This window comes from Triticum aestivum, chromosome 2A, assembly GCF_018294505.1.
Source record: "Triticum aestivum cultivar Chinese Spring chromosome 2A, IWGSC CS RefSeq v2.1, whole genome shotgun sequence".
NCBI classification, from domain to species: domain Eukaryota; kingdom Viridiplantae; phylum Streptophyta; class Magnoliopsida; order Poales; family Poaceae; genus Triticum; species Triticum aestivum.
The window spans coordinates 520,290,917-520,314,405 of NC_057797.1; the positions used below are offsets into that span (position 1 = coordinate 520,290,917).

Here is a 23,489-nt window from a genome sequence, read left to right on the forward strand (position 1 = left end):
CCCGGACTAGCTCTTTTGGCTCCATGCGTTTGTGTGGCATGTGCCATCTTTCTTTCTTTTATTCCTAGGGCTTGTTGAGCTGGTGCCCTCAATAGAACCTTTATTTGTGTACTTCTTGTTTGTACTTTGGTCTCGTGTGTGTTGCTACCTTGTTAGGCTTGATGTATGCTTGTGGCGGTTTGCTTTATACTATATAAAGCAGGACGAAAGCCATTTCGGTATATGAGATTACATACTAAATTGACCAGTTTACGAGTATTTGGCCTAAAGTGTGCAATCACTTTGAATTTCTGGACTAATGACACATTTCACTCTACAAGCTCATGAGTTTCAACAAGTTTGCTCCGCTCAGACGAAGGTCAGAGGCGACTTGCTTACGGATGCGTCCTTGATGGATGCTCGAGGAAGAAGACTTTGGTACCCCTAAAATTTGTATCTTTCAAATTTTGTATGGATGTTTTTATAAGGGTTTGTTTGCTTAAATATGACCAAAAAGAAATATGAAAAACTTTGAATTTGTTTGATTTCAGCAGCACGTAGGCTGCAAAGGAACCACGATCTGCTTGCCAAACTGATCGTCCTGCCCGTGTCCTCTAGACACGGATACCTTGTGCTCCCTCTATAAATACTCCACGTTGCGGTGCTCTTAGTACAAAGCAGTGAGCTTTACACTAGTGAGCCGTGAGCCCGTGACAAGTTTGTTTCTCTCCCGTAGTCCCACACTCGAACGAGATGGCTGACGAGTACGGCCGCAGCGGCTACGGCAGGTCCGGTGCCGGCGACGACTACGACAACAAGACCAGCAACGAGGGCTACAACCGCCGCGAAGGTGGCTACAACAAGTCCGGCGCCGACGACTACGAGCACGAGCGCAGCAGCGGCCGCGGCGGCTACAACAAGTCCACCGGCGACGACGAGTACAGCGGCGCCGGGTACAAGAAGTCCGGAGGCGACGACTACGACACCGGTTACAACAAGCAGTCGAGCAACGAGGACTACGGCCGCAACAAGCCCGGCAGTGACGACTACGACCGCAGCGCCGGCGGGTACAAGAAGTCCGGCGGAGACGACGACGAGTACAGCGGTGGCGGGTACAAGAAGTCGGGTGGCGACGACGAGTACAGCGGTGGCGGGTACAAGAAGTCGGGTGCCGACGACGAGTACAGCGGCGGCGGGTACAAGAAGTCCGGCGGCGACGACACGGAGCACGGGTCGTCCAGGGACGAGACCGAGAAGTACAGGAAGGAGGAGAAGGAGCACAAGCACAAGGAGCACCTCGGCGAGATAGGCACCCTCGCCTCCGGCGCCTTCGCCATGGTACGTACCTCCCGAACGATATTTCCTCGCGCAAAGATTTTAGGCTCTCGAACGCACGTTTCCACCGATGATGATTCAATGATGGTGCGAATTAACGGGCCATGTATATATGGATGTGTGTAGTACGAGAAGCACCAGGTGAAGAAGGACCCGGAGAACGCGCACCGTCACAAGATCGAGGAGGAGGTGGCCGCGGTGGCGGCTGTGGGCAGCGGCGGGTACGCGTTCCACGAGCACCACGAGAAGAAGGAGTACAAGGAGTCGGCGGAGGACGGCGAGGACGAGGAATCCGGCCGCGGCGAGGGGAAGAAGAAGCACCACTTCTTCGGCTAAGCTAGCCAGCTGCTGCTAATCGATCCGCGATTCAGCTAGCTAGCTAGCACACGTATACGCGCGAGCGTGCGTCCAATAAGAGCCGGGAATTTGTGCGTATATACGGCTCGTTATATATACGTACGTACGTTCGGTCGGTGTGCGTGTGTTGCTTTTTTTTTTCATGGGTGTGCGTGTGTTGCTGCTTACAACGTTGTGTGGAGTATGTATTTAACTTGCTGCGTGTCTACATATGTACTTGCTCTGTTTCTAAATATTTGTCTCTATAGAAATTTTAACAAGTGACTACTTACGAAGCAAAATGAGAAAATCTACACTTTAAAATATATTTATATACATCTGTATATGATAGTCCATTTAAAATCTCTAAAAAAACAAATATTTAAAAACGGGATAGTATTATTGTATGTATTGTTTCTGCATGGGCATAGTATCGAGAATTCAATCAGTTCTTTTGTTTCCGGGCGTGACGAAATCCTGGCCGCTCGATCGGTGCGCTCCCATCACTCGTGAGTCGTGATAGCATGCATATGATGAACTTAATTTAGAGGATTGGAATTTCTCATGGTTTTATCATATATATACTGTTCGATTTATATGATTGCATTCTATAGGAAATTTTCTTAAGAAATTTCTTGCACTGCATTTCCTTAAAAAATTGTTATCCACTCACATCTCTTGGAAAGAGGATTCTCATTTTTGCCTAGTTTATTGAAAGTTAAAGACTTATTTTACCAACACTAAGAAAATTCTTGGAGATGGTAAAAATAACAGGTTCTCGGAAGATTAGTAGGTAGGTGACGAACCTTTGAAAGTGGCTTATCCTATACTTTATATGTTAAGTTTTTTATCACAACATTTTTGTGGTTGATGTCATTGAGAAAGCTAGGGATAATTTTACTCTCATAAGAGCTAATTTTTTAAAATAATACATTTTTATATTGAATTTCAGAAATATTACGCTGTAATTATATGCTTTTTTAAATATTACCCAGTCGGCCTACTGCTGGCCGATTGGCCCCAGTCAGCCCACTGCTGGCCGATTGGCACCCAGTCTGCTTCCTCTAGGCCGATAGGTGCATTGCACCCATTTATCTGTTGAATACGTATTTGAAAACTGTTGAAGAAGTATTTAAAAAAATGTTTATCATGCATGTAAAAATGTTAATCAAGCATTTGAAAAAAATATTAAACAAGTATTTGAAAAATGTTGAACAAATATTTAAAAATTGCTGAATAGGTATTTGAAAAATGTTGAAGAAGTATTTTAGGAAATGTTGATTATGTATATAAAAATGTTAATCGAGCATTTGCAAAAAATGCTGAACAAGCATTTGAAAAAGATGTTGAAACTCAACATTTTTTCAAATGCTTGTTCAGCATTTTTTTGCAAATGCTTGATCAACATTTTTACATGCATGATAAACATTTTTTCAAATACGTCTTCAACATTTTTCAAATACGTATTCAACAGATAAATGGGTGCAATGCACCTGTCAGCCTAGACGAAGCAGACTGGGTGCCAATCGGCCAGCAGTAGGCTGACTGGGGCCAATCGGCCAGCAGTGGGCCGACTGGATCCAATCGGCCGGCAGTGGGCCGACTGGGGCCCAATTGGCCAGCAGTAGGCCGACTGGATCCAATCGGTCAGCAGTAGGCCGACTGGGTAATATTTTCAAAAAATATAATTACGACGTAATATTTCTGAAATTTAATGTGAAAAATGTATTATTTTTTAAAAAATTAGCCTCATAAGAACTATATCTTCAATGTATTGGCTCTAGTGGCTACAACATATCATGTTGCAGGTGTCTACGATGAGGAGTGATGTTTATGTAGGGTTATGTGTCTTTACTCGAGAAGGTTTGCATGTGGCGTAGATGGAGCTCTGGCAAGTTATTTGTGTTTTCGGTTGTAATGATACTTTATTTGAACTAGCCTTGAGCTAGATTTGTATTAGACTATGTTATTCTGGATCATTTTGATGTAATACAGTGATGCATTTTTATTTGGTATTACATCAGTATCGCGTATGCTGGCGGATCGATTCAGGGGCTAGCATGGTAAGCACATGACCAACCTTGTCAGGTTGGTCATTATACTTGCTCCATGCCTAACTGCCAGGAAGTTTCACTTTCTTTCTCCTTGCGCCATGACTGGATTTTGAAACTGCGTGACGCACATACGCACACCATCGTGCACAAATAATCACTGGCGAGCAATGGTGAGTGCAGGACGAAACTACCCTCCCATTAATGGCCTCCACAACTCCCCCTGATTTTCAAGGCGTTCGTTTGGATGGCCATGCGGCTTCATCCCCTACTATAAAAGCCCGACGGCGAGGCGTCCCCATCACCAAAGCCCTAAACGCCACCCTCTCTACCCGCTACCTCCTCCTTTTCCATCTCCTTCACACTCGGACAATGTCACTGCATAATAACGCATCCTATTGGATCAACTTGGTGGTGGAGCGGAATCTCCAGCCCCAGACGCTCTGCACTGGGGCAAACTCCCGGTGCAGTGCACTAGTCGCGATAGCCGTTGGACCCTCCTCCCGTGATGGTAGCGGATCTGGCGACCGCGGGGATATCGAGTCACTCATCTGCGTGAAGGAGGAGGATCATCCCGTCGGCCCTACTGCGGTCCTTTTCCTGGTGAACGAAGTCGTCCCTTTCCGATGTCGGATCCCGAGGACCCGCCCGATGTTGTGTTTCCTCTCAATGCCCTTGAAACTCGCAATGTCATGTTGAGGTTCTTCTCCTCATGTGTTGTTGCTTCTTCTCTTCTGTTGATGCTCTTGCTCTTTTTCTTCTTCAGATCCTTGTTTGACCTCTGTTATCCCACATTCCCTGTGCCCATTCCATCCTTTTGTTCTTCCAGGTCATTGTCAAATGCGTCCACACCATGACCGGAGCTAACAACATCGTTAGGCGTCACATATTCCTCCTCTGGTACCAGTTCATCACAACCCCATTGCAGGATCGAGTTATGCATAATGCAACAAGTAAGAATAAGCTTCACATGGACCTGGAAAGTGTGGATGACTTATGATTCAGGATCTTAAACCTGTTCTTTAGAGTTCCAAATGCCCTCCCAACAGTAACTCTAAGGCTGGAGTGTTTGAGATTAAATAGTTCCTGTGGAGTCTTAGAATAGTTCCTACTAGTGAACTCGTTTAGATGGTACCTGATTTTCCTGAAGGGTGGAAGAACACCTAGACGGCATTCATAACCAGCATCTCGTAGGTAGTACTTGCCATCGGGGATATTGATGCCATCAGGATGGATCATGCTATCACTAAGAATGTTAGCATCATGTGTTGATCCTTCCCAACCAGCCAGCACATATGTAAACTTCAGATCAAAGTCAACAACATTAAGCACATTCTGGCTTGTGTAGAGCTTTCTACCCCTGTATGTTGCAGGTTGTGACATCGGCACTCTGGCAGTGACATGAGTACCATCTATTGCCCCAATGCAACCCTAAAATGGCATTATAAGATGGTGTTATGGCTATAGCAGAACAATACAAGCATATCAAGGCATAAACTACATATTGTCAGTGCTCACCTTGAAGTATGGATACCATCTTGGGCTAGTGCGAATCTTGATAGGAATCCGGCGGGTTGGTGACCTGATCATCTCTCCTCTGAGTTCCCCAACAGTATACAACACTTGCCTGAAGTACGTGGAAATGGTATCCATTGATCTTCTGAATGTGTTTGCATAACCCTGAACCTCTGGTTATGACCAATAACATGGAGGAACATGGCTACTTGCTCTTCCACACTAGTGTGGATGCTATCTTGTAGCATCCTCCTGCTCCTGAAGGTCTGCACAAGTCCAGCCAAAGGTGATCTTTTCATTCAAAACATCCACAAAGCCTCTGTGTAGTTGCAGTTGTAGATGTAGTTTAGATTAACCATCCTCTCCTAGCCCCAGATTAACACTAGGCCATAATGGATGACAAGCTTATCACCACGACAAACGACTCTCTTGTGTATCAATATGAGCCACGCCTGAATCACAGCTATCAATGCTTCTACCTAAACTACCAGCTTCATCCGTGCGTTCATTATAACCTAGTCGACACCGAGGGCGCGTTGAGCAATGGCGAAATTGATCCTACACCTTTCCTAATGGCCTAACAACCGACCTAACATAGGGGAGGGGGTTTGATGTCTCTTGAAGCTACGTTGGTATTTCCCCAAAGAGGAAGGGATGATGCAGCACAACGGCGGTAGGTATTTCCCTCAGATACGAAACCAATGTTATCGAACTAGTAGGAGAACCAAGCAACACAACGTAAATAGCCCCTCGCAACCCGACGTGTTAAAGGGGTTGTCAATCCCTTTCGAGCTTTGTAGATAGTAACACTACTATCAGCGTCTGTCTTCCTCTTGAAGATCCATTTATTCCGAATGGCTCGCCAATCATCGGGCAAGTCAATCAAAGTCCATACTTTGTTCTCATACATGGATCCCATCTCAGATTCCATGGCCTTAAGCCATTTCACGGAATCTAGGCTCATCATCACTTCCTCATAGTTCGTAGGTTCATCATGGTCTAGTAACATAACTTCCAGAACAGGATTACCGTACCACTCTCGTGCGGAACGTACTCTGTTTGACCTATGAGGTTTGGTAGTAACTTGATCTAAAGTTTTATGATCATCATTAACTTCCTCACTAATTGGTGTAGGCATCACTGGAACTGATTTCTGTGATGAACCACTTTCCAATTCGGGAGAAGGTACAATTACCTCATCAAGTTCTACTTTCCTCTCACTCACTTCTCTCGAGAGAAACTCCTTCTCTAGAAAGGATCCACTCTTAGCCACAAAGATCTTGCCTTCGGATTTGTGATAGAAGGTGTACCCAATAGTTTCTTTTGGGTATCCTATGAAGACGCACTTCTACGATTTGGGTTTGAGCTTATCAGGCTGAAACTTTTTCACATCAGCATCACAACGCCAAACTTTAAGAAATGACAGCTTAGGTTTCTTGCTAAACCATAGTTCATACGGTGTCATCACAACGGATTTTTAGACGGTGTCTTATTTAACGTGAATGCAGCTGTCTCTAATGCATAACCCCAAAGCGATAGTGGTAAATCGGTAAGAGACATCATAGATCGCACCATATCTAATAAAGTACGGTTATGACGTTCGGACACACCATTACGCTGTGGTGTTCCAGGTGGTGTAATGTAACGCCCCGAGACCGATGTGCCAGGTGTCGTGCAGTTATTCGCTGTTGTTGCGTTGTCATTGCTTGCGTATCATGCATTGCATATCATGTCATCATGTGCATTTCATTTGCATACATATTCGTCTCATGCATCCGAGCATTCTCCCCGTTGTCCGTTTTGCATTCCGGCGCTCCGTTCTCCTCCGGTGGTCATTTCCATCTTTCTTTCATGTGTGGGGATTAAACAATTCCGGTTTGGACCGAGACTTGCCAAGCAGCCTTGGTTTACTACCGGTAGACTGCCTGTCAAGTTTCGTGCCATTTGAACTTCGTTTGATACTCCAACGGTTAACCGAGGGACCAGAAAGGCCTCATGAGTGTTGCAGCCCAACACCCCTCCAATTTGTCCCAAAACCCACCTAAACCCTCTCCATCAACTAGAGCGTTCGATCACGACCGCGTGGCTGAAAACCGCACCTCATTTGGACTCTCCTAGCTCCCTCTAGGCCTATATATACCCCCCCCCCCTCCAAAATTCGCGGTCAAAACCTAGATCCACTCCTCTTCCGCGCGTCCGGACGCATCTGCGCCACGCCGGACATGTCCGCCGCTCCCCTCCACGTCGCCTCGCCCAATCGGAGCGTGCCACGTCAGCCGGCCGCCGCCCACGGACAACCGGCCACCGCCACGCATCCCGGCGCCCCGTGCTTCCCCACCGCGGGCCCGCGAGCCCGACCGTGGCCCTCCGGGCCCGGTGCGCCGCCGCCCGCCTCTGCTGGCTCCGCGCCGCCCGCTGAGGCACCCCGCCGCTGCCAGGCGCTTCCCCACCGCTGCTGCCAGATGCTCCGCCGCCCCGCCGCCGGAAGGCCCCGCCGTCACCGCCATGTGCCTCGCCCTGCCTCCATCGAGGCGCCGTGAACCGCCTCCGCCGTCGCTCGTCACGGATCCGGTCGGGCCGGACCGGATCCGGCGACCTCGAGCCCGGCCACCACCTCAACTGTTCTCCGGCGCCAACTCCGGCGAAGATCCGGCTCCACCTCGATCTGCGTGCACCCGGGTCCAAACCCTAGATCTGTTTTCGGAGTGGTAATTTCTACTAAGTCCCCGAAATTACCAGATTCACATGCCCATGTTCATCATGTCGTAACTTTGCATCTGTATCTCCGATTCATGCATATAGCATATCAAAATGTTCGTCTCAGAGAGTACATCATTTCATCTCATTGCATCATTCTCATTTGAGTTCATCTTGATGCCCGAAATGCTGTTGGAAGTATGCTAGTTGAGATAATTGTCAGATCTGCTGCTCCATTTAGATTTTTGTCATTTTTGCCATGATTATTGTGTGCATGATATTCCCAGGAGCTCTACATATGTTTTGTTATAGGTTTTGCCATCTTTCTAGTAGTGTCATCCATGTATTTTTGTGATGTGTGTGGTGACTAGCACAAGCTTGCAAAGTGGTGCACTTGTTAATGCTGATTTCAGGGACTTAGCAATTCCACCAAGTCCTTGGTCTGTTTATCTCATTATGCCATATGTTCATGTTGTTTCCTAGTGATCCGTGCCTCTTTTGAGGATGATCAGTAAGGATGATTTGTTAATCTTGTAGTGCTCTATCCATCCATGTCTTTGTTTGAAATTATGGAGCACCCTAGCTTGAGTCAATCAAGCTCTACTTTTGTCATTTCGTGAATCTGGGCAGATTGTCTACTTGTTAGCGATTTTGCCGATGATGTGGTAGTTGATCCGTGCATGCTATGTTATTGTTCTTGCCATGTCTAGCTCATACTATGTGTATTCTTGATGGGTGTATGCTTAAATTGTCATGACATGCTCTGTAGTGAGTGCATTGAGCTCGTAAACATGCCTACTTGATATCTGTTTTTAGCATGCTCCAGTTTTCACTAAGTCTGAGAACTGATTATGTTTTTGCCATGTTCACATGCTTGCAAATGTATTTTATGATCCCTTTTGGCTCAAGGTCACTAAGGGACTTTTGTTAAGCTCTTTGAGTAGCTCCATGCTATGCTTTACTTTGCCATGTTCAGGTCCTGTAGCATATAGTTTTATTGCTCCAATGTGTGCTACCTGATCTGAAATTCTAGACAAGTGTTAATTTCACTAAGTCTGAAATCTGTTTACCAAATGCATTTTTGCCATGCTTGTTTGAACCTGTTAATGGATGAATTGGCCATAGCTCAGTGTTCCTCTTTTGTTAAGCATCATGAATGGATTTCCTGCCATGTATTTTGTTTCCATGTTTGAGTGCTGTAGCATGTTCATCTTGATGCATTTAGATGGCTACTTGTTGTTTATCGCAGACCGGTGCCATATTTGAATTGCTTGCCATTTCCAAACCGTAACTCCGATTCCGGTGATCTTTATATCGTTTTCAAGCGATTTCATCTCACCTTTCCAGTGGAGCACTTGGATTTCCAAGTTGAGTCTAGGTTCCTTCATTCCCTTGCAAATCATGCATATGCATCGCATACCGCATTCTGCATATCATACCATGTTCATGTGTTGTTTGTTTACTATGTTGTGTGCTTCTTTCCGGTGTTTGCTTCTTCGGGTTGGTTCCGGTAACGTCGCGTTTCTGAGGACCCGTTCGACTACGTCCGTTTGTCTTCTTCATGACTCATTCTTCTTCCTTGCGGGATTTCAGGCAAGATGATCATACCCTCGAAATCACTTTTATCTTTGCTTTGCTAGATGCTCGCTCTTTTGCTATGCCTATGCTGTGATACCTACCACTTGCTTATCATGCCTCCTATATTGTTGAGCCAAGCCTCTAACCCACCTTGTCCTAGCAAACCGTTGTTTGGCTATGTTACCGCTTTGCTCAGCCCCTCTTATAGCGTTGTTAGTTGCAGGTGAAGATTGAAGTCGTTCCTTGTTGGAACAAGGAGATTCTTTCCTTGTTGGAACATTGCTTACTTGTTGGGATATCACAATATATCTTATTTAATTAATGCATCTATATACTTGGTAAAGGGTGGAAGGCTCGGCCTTATGCCTGGTGTTTTGTTCCACTCTTGCCGCCCTAGTTTCTGTCATATCGGTGTTATGTTCCCGGATTTTGCGTTCCTTACGCGGTTGGGTAATAATGGGAACCCCTTGACAGTTCGCCTTGAATAAAACTCCTCCAGCATGGCCCAACATTGGTTTTACCATTCGCCACCTAGCCTTTTTCTTTCCCTTGGGTAGGCCTGCCCAAGGGTCATCTTTATTAAACCCTCGGGCCAGTGCTCCTCTGAGTGTTGGTCCAAACTGAGCGATGTTCGGAGCTACCAGGGGCAACTCTGGGTTGGCCCACCCGACGTCTGGCTCATCCGGTGTGCCCTGAGAACGAGATATGTTCAGCTCCTATCGGGATTTCTCGACACATCTGGGTGGCTTTGCTGGTCTTGTTTTACCATTGCTCAAATGTCTTGTAACCGGGATTCCGAGTCTGATCGGGTCTTCCCGCTAGAAGGAATATCCTTCGTTGACCGTGAGAGCTTGTGATGGGCTAAGTTGGGACTCCCCTGCAGGGATTTGAACTTTCGAAAGCCGTGCCCGCGGTTATGGGCAGATGGGAATTTGTTAATGTACGGTTGTAGAAAACCTGAAGTTGACCTTAATTAAAATGCATCAACCGCGTGTGTAACCGTGATGGTCTCTTCTCGGCGGAGTCCGGGAAGTGAAGACGGTGTTGGAGTTATGCTTGACATAGGTTGTTCTAGGATCACTTCTTGATCATACTTTTATCGACCGTGCTTTGCCTTCTCTTCTCGCTCTCATTTGTGTATGTTAGCCACCATATATGCTAGTCGCTTGCTGCAGCTCCACCTCATATCTTTTACCTTACCCATAAGCTTAAATAGTCTTGATCGCGAGGGTGCGAGATTGCTGAGTCCCCGTGGCTCACAGATACTTCCAAAACCAGCTTGCAGGTGCCGATGAGTCCGTGCAGATGACGCAATCAATCTCAGGAGGAGCTCGATGAAAATCTGGTCCTTTGTGTTGTTTCGTTCTAGTTGTTCAGTAGTGGAGCCCAGTTGGGGTCGATCGGGGACCGTGTCACATTTGGGGTTCTTCTTTTATTTTGGTTCCGTAGTCGTACCTTGATTGTATTTGGATGTTGTAATGCTTTATTCATGTATTGTGTGAAGTGGCGATTGTAAGCCAACTATGTATCTCTTTCCCTTATGTATTACATGGGTTGTGTGAAGATTACCTCACTTGCGATATTGCTTTCAATGCGGTTATGCCTCTAAGTCGTGCTTCGACACGTGGGAGATATAGCCGCATCGAGGGCATTACATGTGAGTTGCAAAACTATTCGACATTGTTTCAACTGAAGGCCAAACTCGTAATTCAAATATTTTGTCTTCGTGATCAGATCATAGAAACTTTATTTTCTTGTTACGATGATTCTCCACTTCACTCTGAAATTCTTTGAACTTTTCAAACGTTTCAGACTTGTGTTTGATTAAGTAGATATACTCATATCTTCTCAAATCATCTGTGAATGTCAGAAAATAACAATACCCGCCGCGAGCCTCAACACTCTTCGGACCGCATACATCGGTATGTATTATTTCCAATAAGTCAGTGGCTCGCTCCATTGTTCCGGAGAACGGAGTCTTAGTCATCTTGCCCATGAGGCATGGTTCGCAAGCATCAAATGATTCACAATCAAGTGATCCCAAAAGTCCATCAGCATGGAGTTTCTTCATGCGCTTTACACCAATATGACCTAAACGGCAGTGCCACATATAAGTTGCACTATCATTATTAACTTTGCATCTTTTGGCTTCAATATTATGAATATGTGTATCACTACGATCGAGATTCAATAAACCATTTGTGTTGAGTGTATGACTGTCGGTGTCAAAACCGGCGGATCTCGGGTAGGGGGTCTCGAACTGTGCGTCTAAGGCGGATGGTAACAGGAGGCAGGGGACACGATGTTTACCCAGGTTCGGGCCCTCTTGATGGAGGTAATACCCTATGTACTGCTTGATTGTTCTTGATGATATGAGTATTACAAGAGTTGATCTACCACGAGATCGTAGAGGCTAAACCCTAGAAGCTAGCCTATGGTATGATTGTATGTTGTCCTACGGACTAAACCCTCCGGTTTATATAGACACCAGAGGGGGCTAGGGTTACACAGAATCGGTTACAAGGGAGGAGATTTACATATCTGTATTGCCTAGCTTGCCTTCCACGCCAAGGAGAGTCTCATCCGGACACAGGACGAAGTCTTCAATCTCGTATCTTCATAGTCCAACAGTCTGGCTAAAGGATATAGTCGGCTGTCCGGAGACCCCCTAATCCAGGACTCCCTCAGTAGCCCCTGAACCAGGCTTCAATGACGATGAGTCCGACGCGTAGTATTGTCTTCGGCATTGCAAGGCGGGTTCCTCCTCCGAATACTCCATGGAAGATTTTGAACACAAGGATAGTGTCCGGCTCTGCAAAACAAGTTCCACATACCACCGTAGAGAGAATAATATTTCCACAAATCTAATCTGCTGACACGTTCTGACAGCATGACATCACGCCATGGCCTGGTCATTATTCGAACCGTTTTTCTCAACCAGCACCGCACATATCGCGAGGCGGTTTTCTTGACACGTCTTGTCAAAGCAGAGATCATGTTCCCCTTATTATGAGATTCTGATTAATACGGACGTGGGTAACCCATCCACGCCATCAGTTACGGTGCTTGGGGAATAAGCGATTTTACCAGGCAAGTGGGGAGGCGCATCGCCTCCTCCGCCCTTATAAAGGGACAACGATTCACTCTTTTCACCCACGCCTTCCTCCTCCTTGCTCACCCATTCCCGTACACTCAAGCTCTAGCACCCAAGCCCATGTTCTTCTTCTCAAACCACTCCAAGCATGTCCGGAGCAGGAGGCAAGTGGATGGTCTCCTCCGTCACGGAGAACATCAAAAAGTTACGGGAAGCCGGATATCTGGCTGCGGATATCGCGCACCGGCTGCCAGATGCGGGGCATATCATCCCAATGCTCGTACCCCATGAGAGGGTAGTTTTTCTTACCCACTTTGTCCGCGGACTGGGATTTCCTCTCCACCCGTTTGTCCGCGGGCTCATGTTCTACTACGGGCTGGATTTTCATGATCTGGCCCCCAATTTCATCCTCAACATCTCAGCGTTTATCGTCATGTGCGAGGCCTTCCTCCGCATCAAGCCCCATTTTGGCATGTGGCTGAAGACCTTCAATGTCAAACCGAAGGTGGTGGTCGGCCAGCAAGCGAAGTACGGAGGCGCCATGGTGGGCAAGATGCCTAATGTCACCTGGCTTGAAGGCTCCTATGTGGAGACCATAAAGGGGTGGCAATCGGGGTGGTTCTACATCACCGAGCCGCGCGACACCAACTGGGTGGCGGCCCCCGAATTCCGATCTAGAATCCCCACACGGCTCACCTCCTGGAAAGAGAAGGACATGTCCTGGGGTTCCTCGGTAGAGCTGACCAGACTCCAGACCTGCATCAAGAACATGATCAGCAAGAAAATCAAGCTCATCAACGTGGTCCAGGTCATGCTCTTCCGCCGGATTCTCCCGTGTCAACAACATGTATTCAACTTGTGGGAGTTCGACACGACACACGAGGACGTCTGGAGGGTGCTGTTCAAGGGTGCCGAGGTACCTCCTTCCCTCACCGAGGACCGCGGACTCAGCGCAAAGCGCCGCGCCAATCCGGTAAGTTTTTATATTTCACAGGGTATCCATTTGCCCCAGTTTAATCATGTGCGGGATCTAAGCCTTCCATGCCTTTAATAGGACTGGGTGAAGACAGTGGAGCAGATCGATTACCCCGCCCCCCTGTCGGAAGATCCTGTAGATGCTCTCCTGACGGATATGCTGGTTCCAGCAACTTACGCGGTGCCGGTGAAGAAGGCCAAGAAGAAGGCCGCGGGGACCTGAAAGGGTCTCCGGCGCAAGGTTGTATCGGACTCATCGTTCGATAACTCCGACGCGCCCTCCTCCCACGAAAACGAGGAGGAGGAAGAGAAAAGTCCCCCCCCCAGCTGGGGGAGACAAGAAAAGGAAGGCCGACCCAACCGGGGAGGCCGAAGGGTCCAAGAAGGGCAGGACCCTCCATCCGGACTGCTCCACGACGGCCGCCTACATCGGCGACGAGTGGCTACCCAGGGTCAAGCCCCTGGCGAAGTCGTAAGTATTCGGACACCATAGTAATTCATGGTATGTTTTATTGCACTGCTTCTCCTCATGCCGAACATGATTATGCAGTCCGTCCCGAGCTCATCTTGACGTATCTTCGTTGAGCGGTTCGTTGGACTCGTCAGATATGAACAACGGTTCTCTTCCGACCGCCTCCACCCCTTGCCTTGCGGACAACATTGAGGTGTTGTCTCAACAGGCACCGGGCCAAGGGGAGGCAGTCCTGGGGGTGCCTCGAGGCGACCTTCCAGACCTTGGGCGCAAAGGGAGCCGGACTCCCGTGGGCTCCAGGTTCGGCCCCCAGCCGAACACTGCACCGGAATCTTTGGTGGTTCCGGACTCCGATGGGAGACCCCCCGTTAAGGGGGGCAAGCCTCTCGTGCCGGTGTCCTCTGTCTATCCAGAGGCACCGGACAACTTGCTAGAAGCGCTTCGCGGCGCTTCCATCGACGAAGAGCATTGTACTATCATGAGTGCGATGATCGAGAAAGTTCCGTCCGCCAAAAACGGACTGACTGAAGCTTGCGCTAGCCTCCTAATAGGCTTTGAGGTAAGCGATCAAAATATAAGAAAATAGTACAACATAGATAGTAGCCCCTGATGCTCTGTTTTGCGTTCGAGTAGAAAGGCTGAATATAGGATCAAATGATGACTCAGGAGTCTAATCAGAATATATCTATGTGTATGTGCAGGCTTCGCTGCTGGCCACTACTGCATGTACTACGAAGGTCTCTGCGTTGAAGCAGGACCTGGAGCGGTCCGAGAACGAGCTTGGCCTTACCAAGAGGCAGCTCGAGGAGAGCAAAGGTAAGCAATACCTTGTCTATATAAAATAAAAGAAGTTAGGGTGTAAAGTAACAGGATCATCATGAATTTTCCAGGGGCCACGACCGAAGTGGCGACCCTGAAGAAGGCGTTGTCTGAGGCCGAAGACAAAGCGGCCAAAGAGCGCATTGAGCGGGAGAAACAAGAAGCCCGAGTGGGCGAGGTGCAGCAAGAGCTCGAGGCTCTCGCCAAGAAACACGAGTCCTTGGCGCTTGACTCTAAGACGCGAGAGTCCGAGCTTGAGAAGGCGCTCGAAAGCGCCCGGAGCGCCAAGGCTGAAGCCCACAAGGCCCTCCAGGAGATTGATGCAGTGAAGAAGATAGCAGCGGGTAAGGCATTCATTATGCAAAGCAAGCATGTGAAGGAAACTTTCCTTTTTCTTACCCGAGTTTGGAGCTCTCTAGGAGCGTTTGTAGATCTTCCCCGTAGTGTACTGGATACCGCGGAGTTTTACCGAGCTAAGGAGGGGAGCTCGATGGAGAAGTTGTTCTGGTCTCAGTATACTGGGACCAAAGACCCCGTTCCCTTGAGCGACCAGCTGAAGCAGTTGGTCGAGCTTCACAAGGCGGCCGAACAAGCCATGAGGGGCCTTATAGTCCGGATGTGGCCTGGCGAGCCCCTGTCCGGCAGCTACTTCGGTCTGGTGAGGCGGCTCGTCGATGCTTGCCCACGGCTTGAAGTCATAAAGCGGTCTGTTTGCATTGAGGGTGCGCGCAGGGCTTTTGCCCGGGCGAAGGTGCACTAGGCGAAGCTGGACGCCGTGAAGCTAGTGAAGGAGGGGCCACCGGAGGGCAAGGAGCATCGCTGCCTCGAGATGTATTATGGGAGTGTCCTAAAGGGTTCCCGCCTTGTGGCGGATGAATGTGTCAGGGATGTAATTTTTTAATGAACATGCTCGTGTGATCCTGTAATATGAAACAAGTTCATCTGCGCTATGCAACGCTTTTTTAATTTAAAATATTACCTTCTATGTGGCCGTTTATAAAATCTAAGAGTTGGCCAGTCGTCGGCTTCTGCCCCCATGTAACTAGTACTGGGTGTTTGGGATAAACCTGAGCAATCTTTACCCCAATTTTGGGTCCTTCAAGGGAGGTGTTCAGCGCAACGAACCAGGCAATCGGACTATAATGCTTTATCACTCTCACTTAGCCATAGAAGTCTACAATTTTAAATTTTGGCGAAGCCCCTGGTATTCGGAAGGCCGAATTTGGGGCGCTATACACGCCTAAGCCGGACAAGGCAGACTCCTCGCCCGAAGCAGAAAAAGTCTGTAAGGACTTGAGACCTCTCGAACAGCGACCAGTCTCTCGCCTTATCATGACAGTCAGTTTTTGGCTTTCTCTACTGAGGTGCTCGTCCGGAAGAACCGGGACACAATCGCAGTAGTTCTCCCACCGCTACCTTAGCCGTTATAGCGGAACATAAGGTACCAAAGCATGGGAGCCGGGCAAACCCAACTATTGACCCAAGACATGATTCAGAGCTGATGCATATAATGCTATAAGTTCGGGGTGCCACGCTGTTGAAAGTGTTCGGACTTCTCGCGCTGTATTATGGGGTAAACGAAAGCCCCTGGCGTACTGACCATACTCGAATTTATGGGTGCGGATTGTCGTAAATGGACATAAAGGAAAAAAGAATGAATAATGCAATAATAGACTAATGATATGCATTGTTATTTAAATAATACGTCGAAACGTACTGGTACAGGTAGTGCAATAAGCAGAGAGTAGGACTATTCAAAATGTCCTATCCAAGGGCAAGCTGTGTATTGATAGTAGAAAGCAGGTATTATTATTAGAGACCACCTGGGGGTTCCCGTGTACATCTTAGCTTCTTGCCGCCTTGGTTGTTCCTTCCCGTAATTTGTCCGGCAATCATACTGCCGGAAAGGGCTTCCAGAGAGTTAGGCCCTGAAAGAGAAAAGAAATGATAAAGATATACAACCCCTAGGGCGGTTAAGCTGCATTGCGGGACGTGCCCTGATCGTGCCCCCGCCTATGTCCATGGTATTTTCATTGCGTAATTATGTACGCGTGACACGGATTTCGTTGCTTGACTGGGACAGGGACGGGGGCCGAATTGCTAGGCGAGCTCTGAATGTGCCAGGCGATCCTGGTGCAGTTTACTCTGGACACGCTTGAAGGTATTAGGGGGCTGTATCGCCGAATTAGTGGTTTGCCTTGAAAGGCTGCTTTGTGCTTCTGCTGCGAGGGCCGCGGTGTGCTCTTTCGTGCGGAGCGACCGTTCTGTGTTTCCATTCACTGTTATGACCCCCCGAGGTCCTAGCATCTTGAGCTTGAGGTATGCGTAATGCGGTACTGCATTGAATTTTGCAAATGCAGTTCGTCCGAGCAGTGCATGATAGCCACTGCGAAACGGGATGATGTCGAAGATTAACTCCCCACTTTGGAAGTTGTCCAGTGATCCGAAGACCACTTCCAGTGTGATTGAGCTCGTGCAATGGGCCTCTACACCTGGGATGACGCCCTTGAAGGTGGTTTTCGTGGGTTTGATCCTCAAGGGATCGATGCCCATTTTTTGCACTGTATCCCGATAGAGCAGGTTCAGGCTGTTGCCGCCGTCCATAAGGACTCGAGTGAGGTGAAATCCGTCGATGATGGGGTCTAGGACCAGTGCGGCGGATCCGCCATGACGGATACTAGTGGGGTGGTCCCTGTGATCAAAGGTGATCGGGCAAGCAGACCATGGGTTGAACTTTGGGGCGACGAGCTCCATCGCATAGACGTCCCTTAGTGCATGCTTCCGCTGCCTCTTGGGAATGTGGGTTTGATACGTCTCCAACGTATCTACTTTTCCAAACACTTTTGCCCTTGTTTTGGACTCTAACTTGCATGATTTGAATGGAACTAACCCGGACTGACGCTGTTTTCAGCAGAACTACCATGGTGTTAATTATGTGCAGAAGCAAACGTTCTCGAAATGACCTGAAACTTCACGGAGCTAGTTTTCAGAAAATAAGAAAAATACCTCCAAAAGATGGAGGCCAGGGGGTCCACCACCTTGCCACGAGGGTGGGAGGCGCGCCTACCCCCCTAGGGCGCGCCCCCTACCTCGTGGGCCCCTTGTTGCGTCTCCAACTCCAACTCCACCTCCATATATTGAGTTTCGATGAGAAAAAAAATGAAAGAGAAGAAACCATCGCATTTTACAACACGGAGCCGCTGCCAAGCCCTAAAACCTCTCGGGAGGGCTGATCTGGAGTCCGTTCGGGGCTCCAAAGAGGGGAATCCGTCGCCATCGTCATCATCAACCATCCTCCATCACCAATTTCATGATGCTCACCGCCGTGTGTGAGTAATTCCATCATAGGCTTGCTGGACGGTGATGGGTTGGATGGGATCTGAGGGAGTCCTGGATTAGGGGGTGTTCGGGTAGCCGGACTATACCTTCAGCCGGACTCCTGGACTATGAAGATACAAGATTGAAGACTTCGTCCCGTGTCCGGATGGGACTTTCCTTGGCGTGGAAGGCAAGCTTGGCGATGCGGATATTCAAGATCTCCTACCATTGTAACCAACTCTATGTAACCCTAACCCTACCCGGTGTCTATATAAACCGGAGGGTTGTAGTCCGTAGACAATCAACTCCATATACAACAATCATACCATAGGCTAGCTTCTAGGGTTTAACCTCCTCGATCTCGTGGTAGATCTACTCTTGTACTACCCATATCATCAATATTAATCAAGCAGGACGTAGGGTTTTACCTCCATCAAGAGGGCCCGAACCTAGGTAAAACATCGTGTTCCCTGCCTCCTGTTACCATCGGGCCTAGACGCACAGTTCGGGACCCCCTACCCGAGATCCGCCTGTTTTGACACCGACATTGGTGCTTTCATTGAGAGTTCCTCTATGTCGTCACCTTTAGGCCTGATGGCTCCTTTGATCATCAACAGCGATACGGTCCAGGGTGAGACTTTTCTCCCCGGACAGATCTTCGTCTTCGGCAGCTTCGCTCTGCGGGCCAATTCGCTCGGCCACCTGGAGCAGATCGAAAGCTACGCCCCTGGCCATCAAGTCAGGTTTGGAAGCTTAAACTACACGGCTGACATCCGCGGAGACTTGATCTTCGACGGGTTCGAGCCACGGCCAAGCGCGCCGCACTATCTCGAGGGGCATGATCTAGCTCTGCCTCCGGACAGTGTCCTGGAGGCCGCACACGCATCGGTTCCGACCCCTAACTCGAAGCCTATTGCGCCAATCGAGGATGAGCGGTCGGACGTCACCTCGGGGGCTGTGATCTCAAAGGCGATCGAGCCGAACGCTAGCCCTGCGCTCTGCATGATCCGTGACTCTGAGGATCCGGACTCCTTTCCGGACTCCAAACCCCCCGCGCCCCTGCCAATCGAATCCGATTGGGCGCCGATAATAGAGTTCACCGCCGCAGACATCTTTCAGCATTCGCCTTTTGGCGACATCCTGAATTCTCTTAAGTCTCTCTCTTTATCAGGAGAGCCCTGGCCGGACTACGGTCAGCAAGGGTCGGATATGGACAATGAGGAAATTCAAAGCCCACCCACCACCCACTTTGTAGCCATTGTCGACGATCTAACCGACATGCTTGACTTTAGCTCCAAAGACATCGACGGCATGGACGACGATGTAGGAGACGAACAGGAACCAGCACCTGTAGGGCGCTGGAAGGCCACCTCGTCATATGACATATATATGGTGGATACTCCAAAAGATGGAGATGGCGATGGAACATTGGGGGATGACGCCCCCAAGAAACAACCAAAGCGCCGGCGTCAGCGGCGCTGCTCTAAATCCCGCCAAAGCAAAAACGGTGATTCCGGCACGGGAGATAATACTACCCCGGATAGCGCCGAAGAACACCCACCTCAGCAAGATTCGGCACAGGAAGATGGAGAAGCCAGCCCTCATGAGAGAGCGGCAGATCGAGAGGTCGAGGACGATAACTATACGCCTCCCTCCGAAGACGAGGCAAGCCTCGATGACGACGAATTCGCCATACCATCAGACCCCGCCGAACAAGAGCATTTTAAACGCAGGCTTTTAGCCACGGCAAGCAGCCTCAAGAAAAAGCAGCAACAGCTTAGAGCTGCCCAAGATTTGCTACCTGACAGATGGACTGAAGTCCTTGCGGCCAAAGAGTATGAACTCGAACGTCCCTCCAACAGTTACCCGAAGCGCAGGCCGCTACCCCGTTCAGAGGAGGAAGCACCTACATCACGAGCGCATGACATGGCAGACCGGCCACCTCGCGACCGCGACAGAGAGGCCTCTCGGCCCTCCACCCAAGCCATGCCCCGACGCCGCTCAACTAAGGCATGGGAAAATGCGCCAGACCTGCGAGACATACTGGAGGATAAGACAAGACAAACAAGATCGATCTACGGATCGTGCAGGCGCCCTACGGCATGTGACAATGATCTTCACTCCGGATACAACAAATCCGGCCGGGCCGAACACAACAGACATAGCTCTTCCGAGTTGCGTCGTGATATAGCCCAGTACAGAGGCGCCGCACACCCGCTATGCTTCACGAATGAAGTAATGGATCATAAAATCCCAGATGTTTCAAACCCGTAAACATTGAATCATACGATGGCACAACAGATCTGGCGGTATGGATCGAGGATTATCTCCTTCACATCCACATGGCACACGGCGATGATCTACACGCCATCAAATACCTCCCGCTCAAACTTAAAGGACCGGCCCGGCATTGGCTTAACAGCTTGCCAGTAGACTCAATCGGTTCTTGGGAGGACCTGGAAGTCGCATTCCTCGACAACTTCCAGGGCACTTACATGCGACCACCGGATGCCAACGACTTAAGCCACATAATTCAGTAGCCAGAGGAATCGTCCAGACAATTCTGGACACGGTTCCTAACAAAGAAAAATCAGATAGTCGACTGTTCGGACGCAGAGGCCCTAGCAGCCTTCAAGCATAACATCCGCGATGAGTGGCTTGCCCGGCACCTGGGACATGAAAAGCCGAAATCCATGGCAGCCCTCACGACACTCATGACCCGCTTTTGCGCGGGAGAAGACAGCTGGCTAGCTCGCAGTAACAACTTATCAAAGAACCCTGGTAATTCGGATACCAAGGACAAAAGTGGCAGGACACGTTGGAATAAGCAAAAACGCCGCGTTAGCAGCGACATCAATGAAGACACGGCAGTCAATGCCGGATTCAAAGGCTATAAATCCGGTCAGCGGAAAAAGCCATTCAAAAAGAATACTCAGGGCCCGTCCAATTTGGACCGAATACTCGATCGCTTGTGCCAGATACATGGCACCCTCGAAAGGCCAGCCAATCACACTAACAGGGATTGTTGGGTGTTCAAGCAGGCAGGCAAGTTAAGGGCCGAAAACAGAGACAAGGGGCTGCACAGCGACGACGAGGAGCCCAAGCCGCCGAACAACAATGAACAGAAGGGCTTTCCCCCAAAAGTGCGGACGGTGAACATGATATACGCAACCCACATTCCCAAGCGGGAGAGGAAGCGTGCGCTAAGGGACGTATACGCGATGGAGCCAGTCGCCCCAAAGTTGAACCCATGGTCCTCCTGCCCGATCACCTTTGATCGAAGGGACCATCCCACTAGCATCCATCATGGCGGCTTCGCCGCATTGGTTCTCGACCCAATCATCGACGGATTTCATCTCACAAGAGTCCTCATGGATGGCGGCAGTAGCCTGAACCTGCTTTATCAGGATACAGTGCGGAAAATGGGCATAGATCCCTCAAGGATTAAGCCCACAAGAACGACCTTTAAAGGCATTATACCAGGTGTAGAAGCCAACTGTACAGGCTTAGTAACACTTGACGTGGTCTTCGGATCCCCGAACAATTTCCAAAGCGAAGAGTTAATCTTCGATATAGTCCCTTTTCGCAGTGGCTATCACACCCTGCTTGGACGAACCACATTCGCAAAGTTCAATGCGGTGCCGCACTACGCATATCTCAAGCTCAAGATGCCAGGCCCTCGAGGAGTAATTACGGTCAACGGAAACACCGAACGCTCCCTCCGTACGGAGGAGCATACGGCGGCTCTCGGAGCGGAGGTACAAAGTAGCCTTCTCAGGCAATTCTCCAGTCCGGCCATTAAAAAGCCAGACACTGCCAAGCGCGCCTGGAGTAACCCACAGCAGAACCGCCTGGCACACTCTGAGCAAGCGTAGCAATGCGGCCCCAACCCCAGCTTTCGCGACATAGCGAAACCAGTACCTCGCGTACATAACTACGCCCTTGAAATACCATGGGCACAGGGGAAGGGGCACAATAATGGCACGCCCAAAATAAGGCCTAAAACGTACTAGGGGCTGCCGGATTCTTTTTTAATTTTTTCTTACTTTCAGGACTCCATACTTCGGACGACCTGTTCGGCAATTCGACTGCCGCACAAACGATGCAAGATCCAGGGAGGCAGACAAGCCATGCCGCATTATGGAACTCCCAGGCGGTCTCTGTTACGAGCGGTATACCTGTTTTATATACAATTCCGCGGCCTGCCCCTGGTCAGTACATACTGAATAGTCCAATATCTTTTGCTTACCGCACTATTTGTATCGTTCGGCTTTGATAAATAGCCTCTCTATAAACAATCCTTAGCTTCTTGTCTATTTTTTGCATTGTCTTCTTTTCACATTTATGTTTATTAAATGACATGATTGCACCCGTACACCATGGTACGGCAAACACACCAGGGGCTTCAGTACCCCTCATAATGGTGTGAGAAGTCCGTACACTTTCACAAGTGCGGCACCCCGAACTTATAGCACTATATGCATCGGCTCCGAATCATGATTTGGGTCAATAGTTGGGTTTGCCCGACTCCTATGTTTTGGTGCCTTACGTTCCGCTCTATCGGCTAAGGTAGTACTAGGAGAACCACTGCGATTGTGCCCCGGTTCAGCTGGGTTAAGCACCTCAGTGGAGAAAGCTAAAACTGACTGTCATGATGTGGCGAGAGACCGGTCGCTGTTCGAGAGGTTTTTTCAAGTCCCTAAAGGCTTATGCCGCTTCGAGCGAGGAGCTGGCTTTGTCCGGCCAAGGCGTGGATAGCGCCCCGAACTCGGTCTTCCGAACTAGGGGCTTCACCGAAATTTAAAATTATAGAGTTCTATGGCTAAGTGAGAGTGTTCAAGCATTATAGTTCGATTGCCTGGTTCGTTGTGCTGAGCGCCTCCCTCAAAGGACCCAATTATGGGAAAAAGAGCGCTCAGGTTTATCCCGAACACCCCAGCACTAGTGGCACGGGGGCAGAAGCCAACGACTGGCCATCTCTCAATTTTTGATAAACGGCCGCACAGAAAGTAATATTTTAAATTCAATAAGCATTGCTTAGCGCATATGAACAAGTTTTCAGTGCACAGGATAAACACGAGCGAGTTCATTCAAATATCACATCCTTGGTACATTCATCCTCCACAAGGCGGGCACCTGCAAGAACATCCTTGTAGTAGTTCTCGGGCTTGCGATGCTCCTTCCCCGGCGGCGGCCCATCCTTCACAAGCTTCTCACTGTCCAGCTTACCCCAGTGCACCTTTGCATGGGCAAGGGCCTGATGGGCACCTTCGATGCAGACGGAGCGCTTGTTGACCTCAAGCCTCGGACAGGCCTCCAC

At 49.1% G+C, this 23,489-nt stretch overlaps 1 protein-coding gene across 1 annotated transcript; it reads left to right on the forward strand.

Moving 5' to 3' along the window:
- The first annotated feature begins 665 nt into the window (after window positions 1-665).
- LOC123189205 (DEAD-box ATP-dependent RNA helicase 9) lies at window positions 666-1,904 on the forward strand. The gene is made up of 2 exons (XM_044601567.1): window positions 666-1,317; window positions 1,441-1,904. The coding sequence occupies exons 1-2, from the start codon at window positions 733-735 to the stop codon at window positions 1,648-1,650; spliced, it is 795 nt and encodes a 264-aa protein (XP_044457502.1). The 5' UTR covers window positions 666-732; the 3' UTR covers window positions 1,651-1,904.
- Window positions 1,905-23,489: the final 21,585 nt, after the last annotated feature.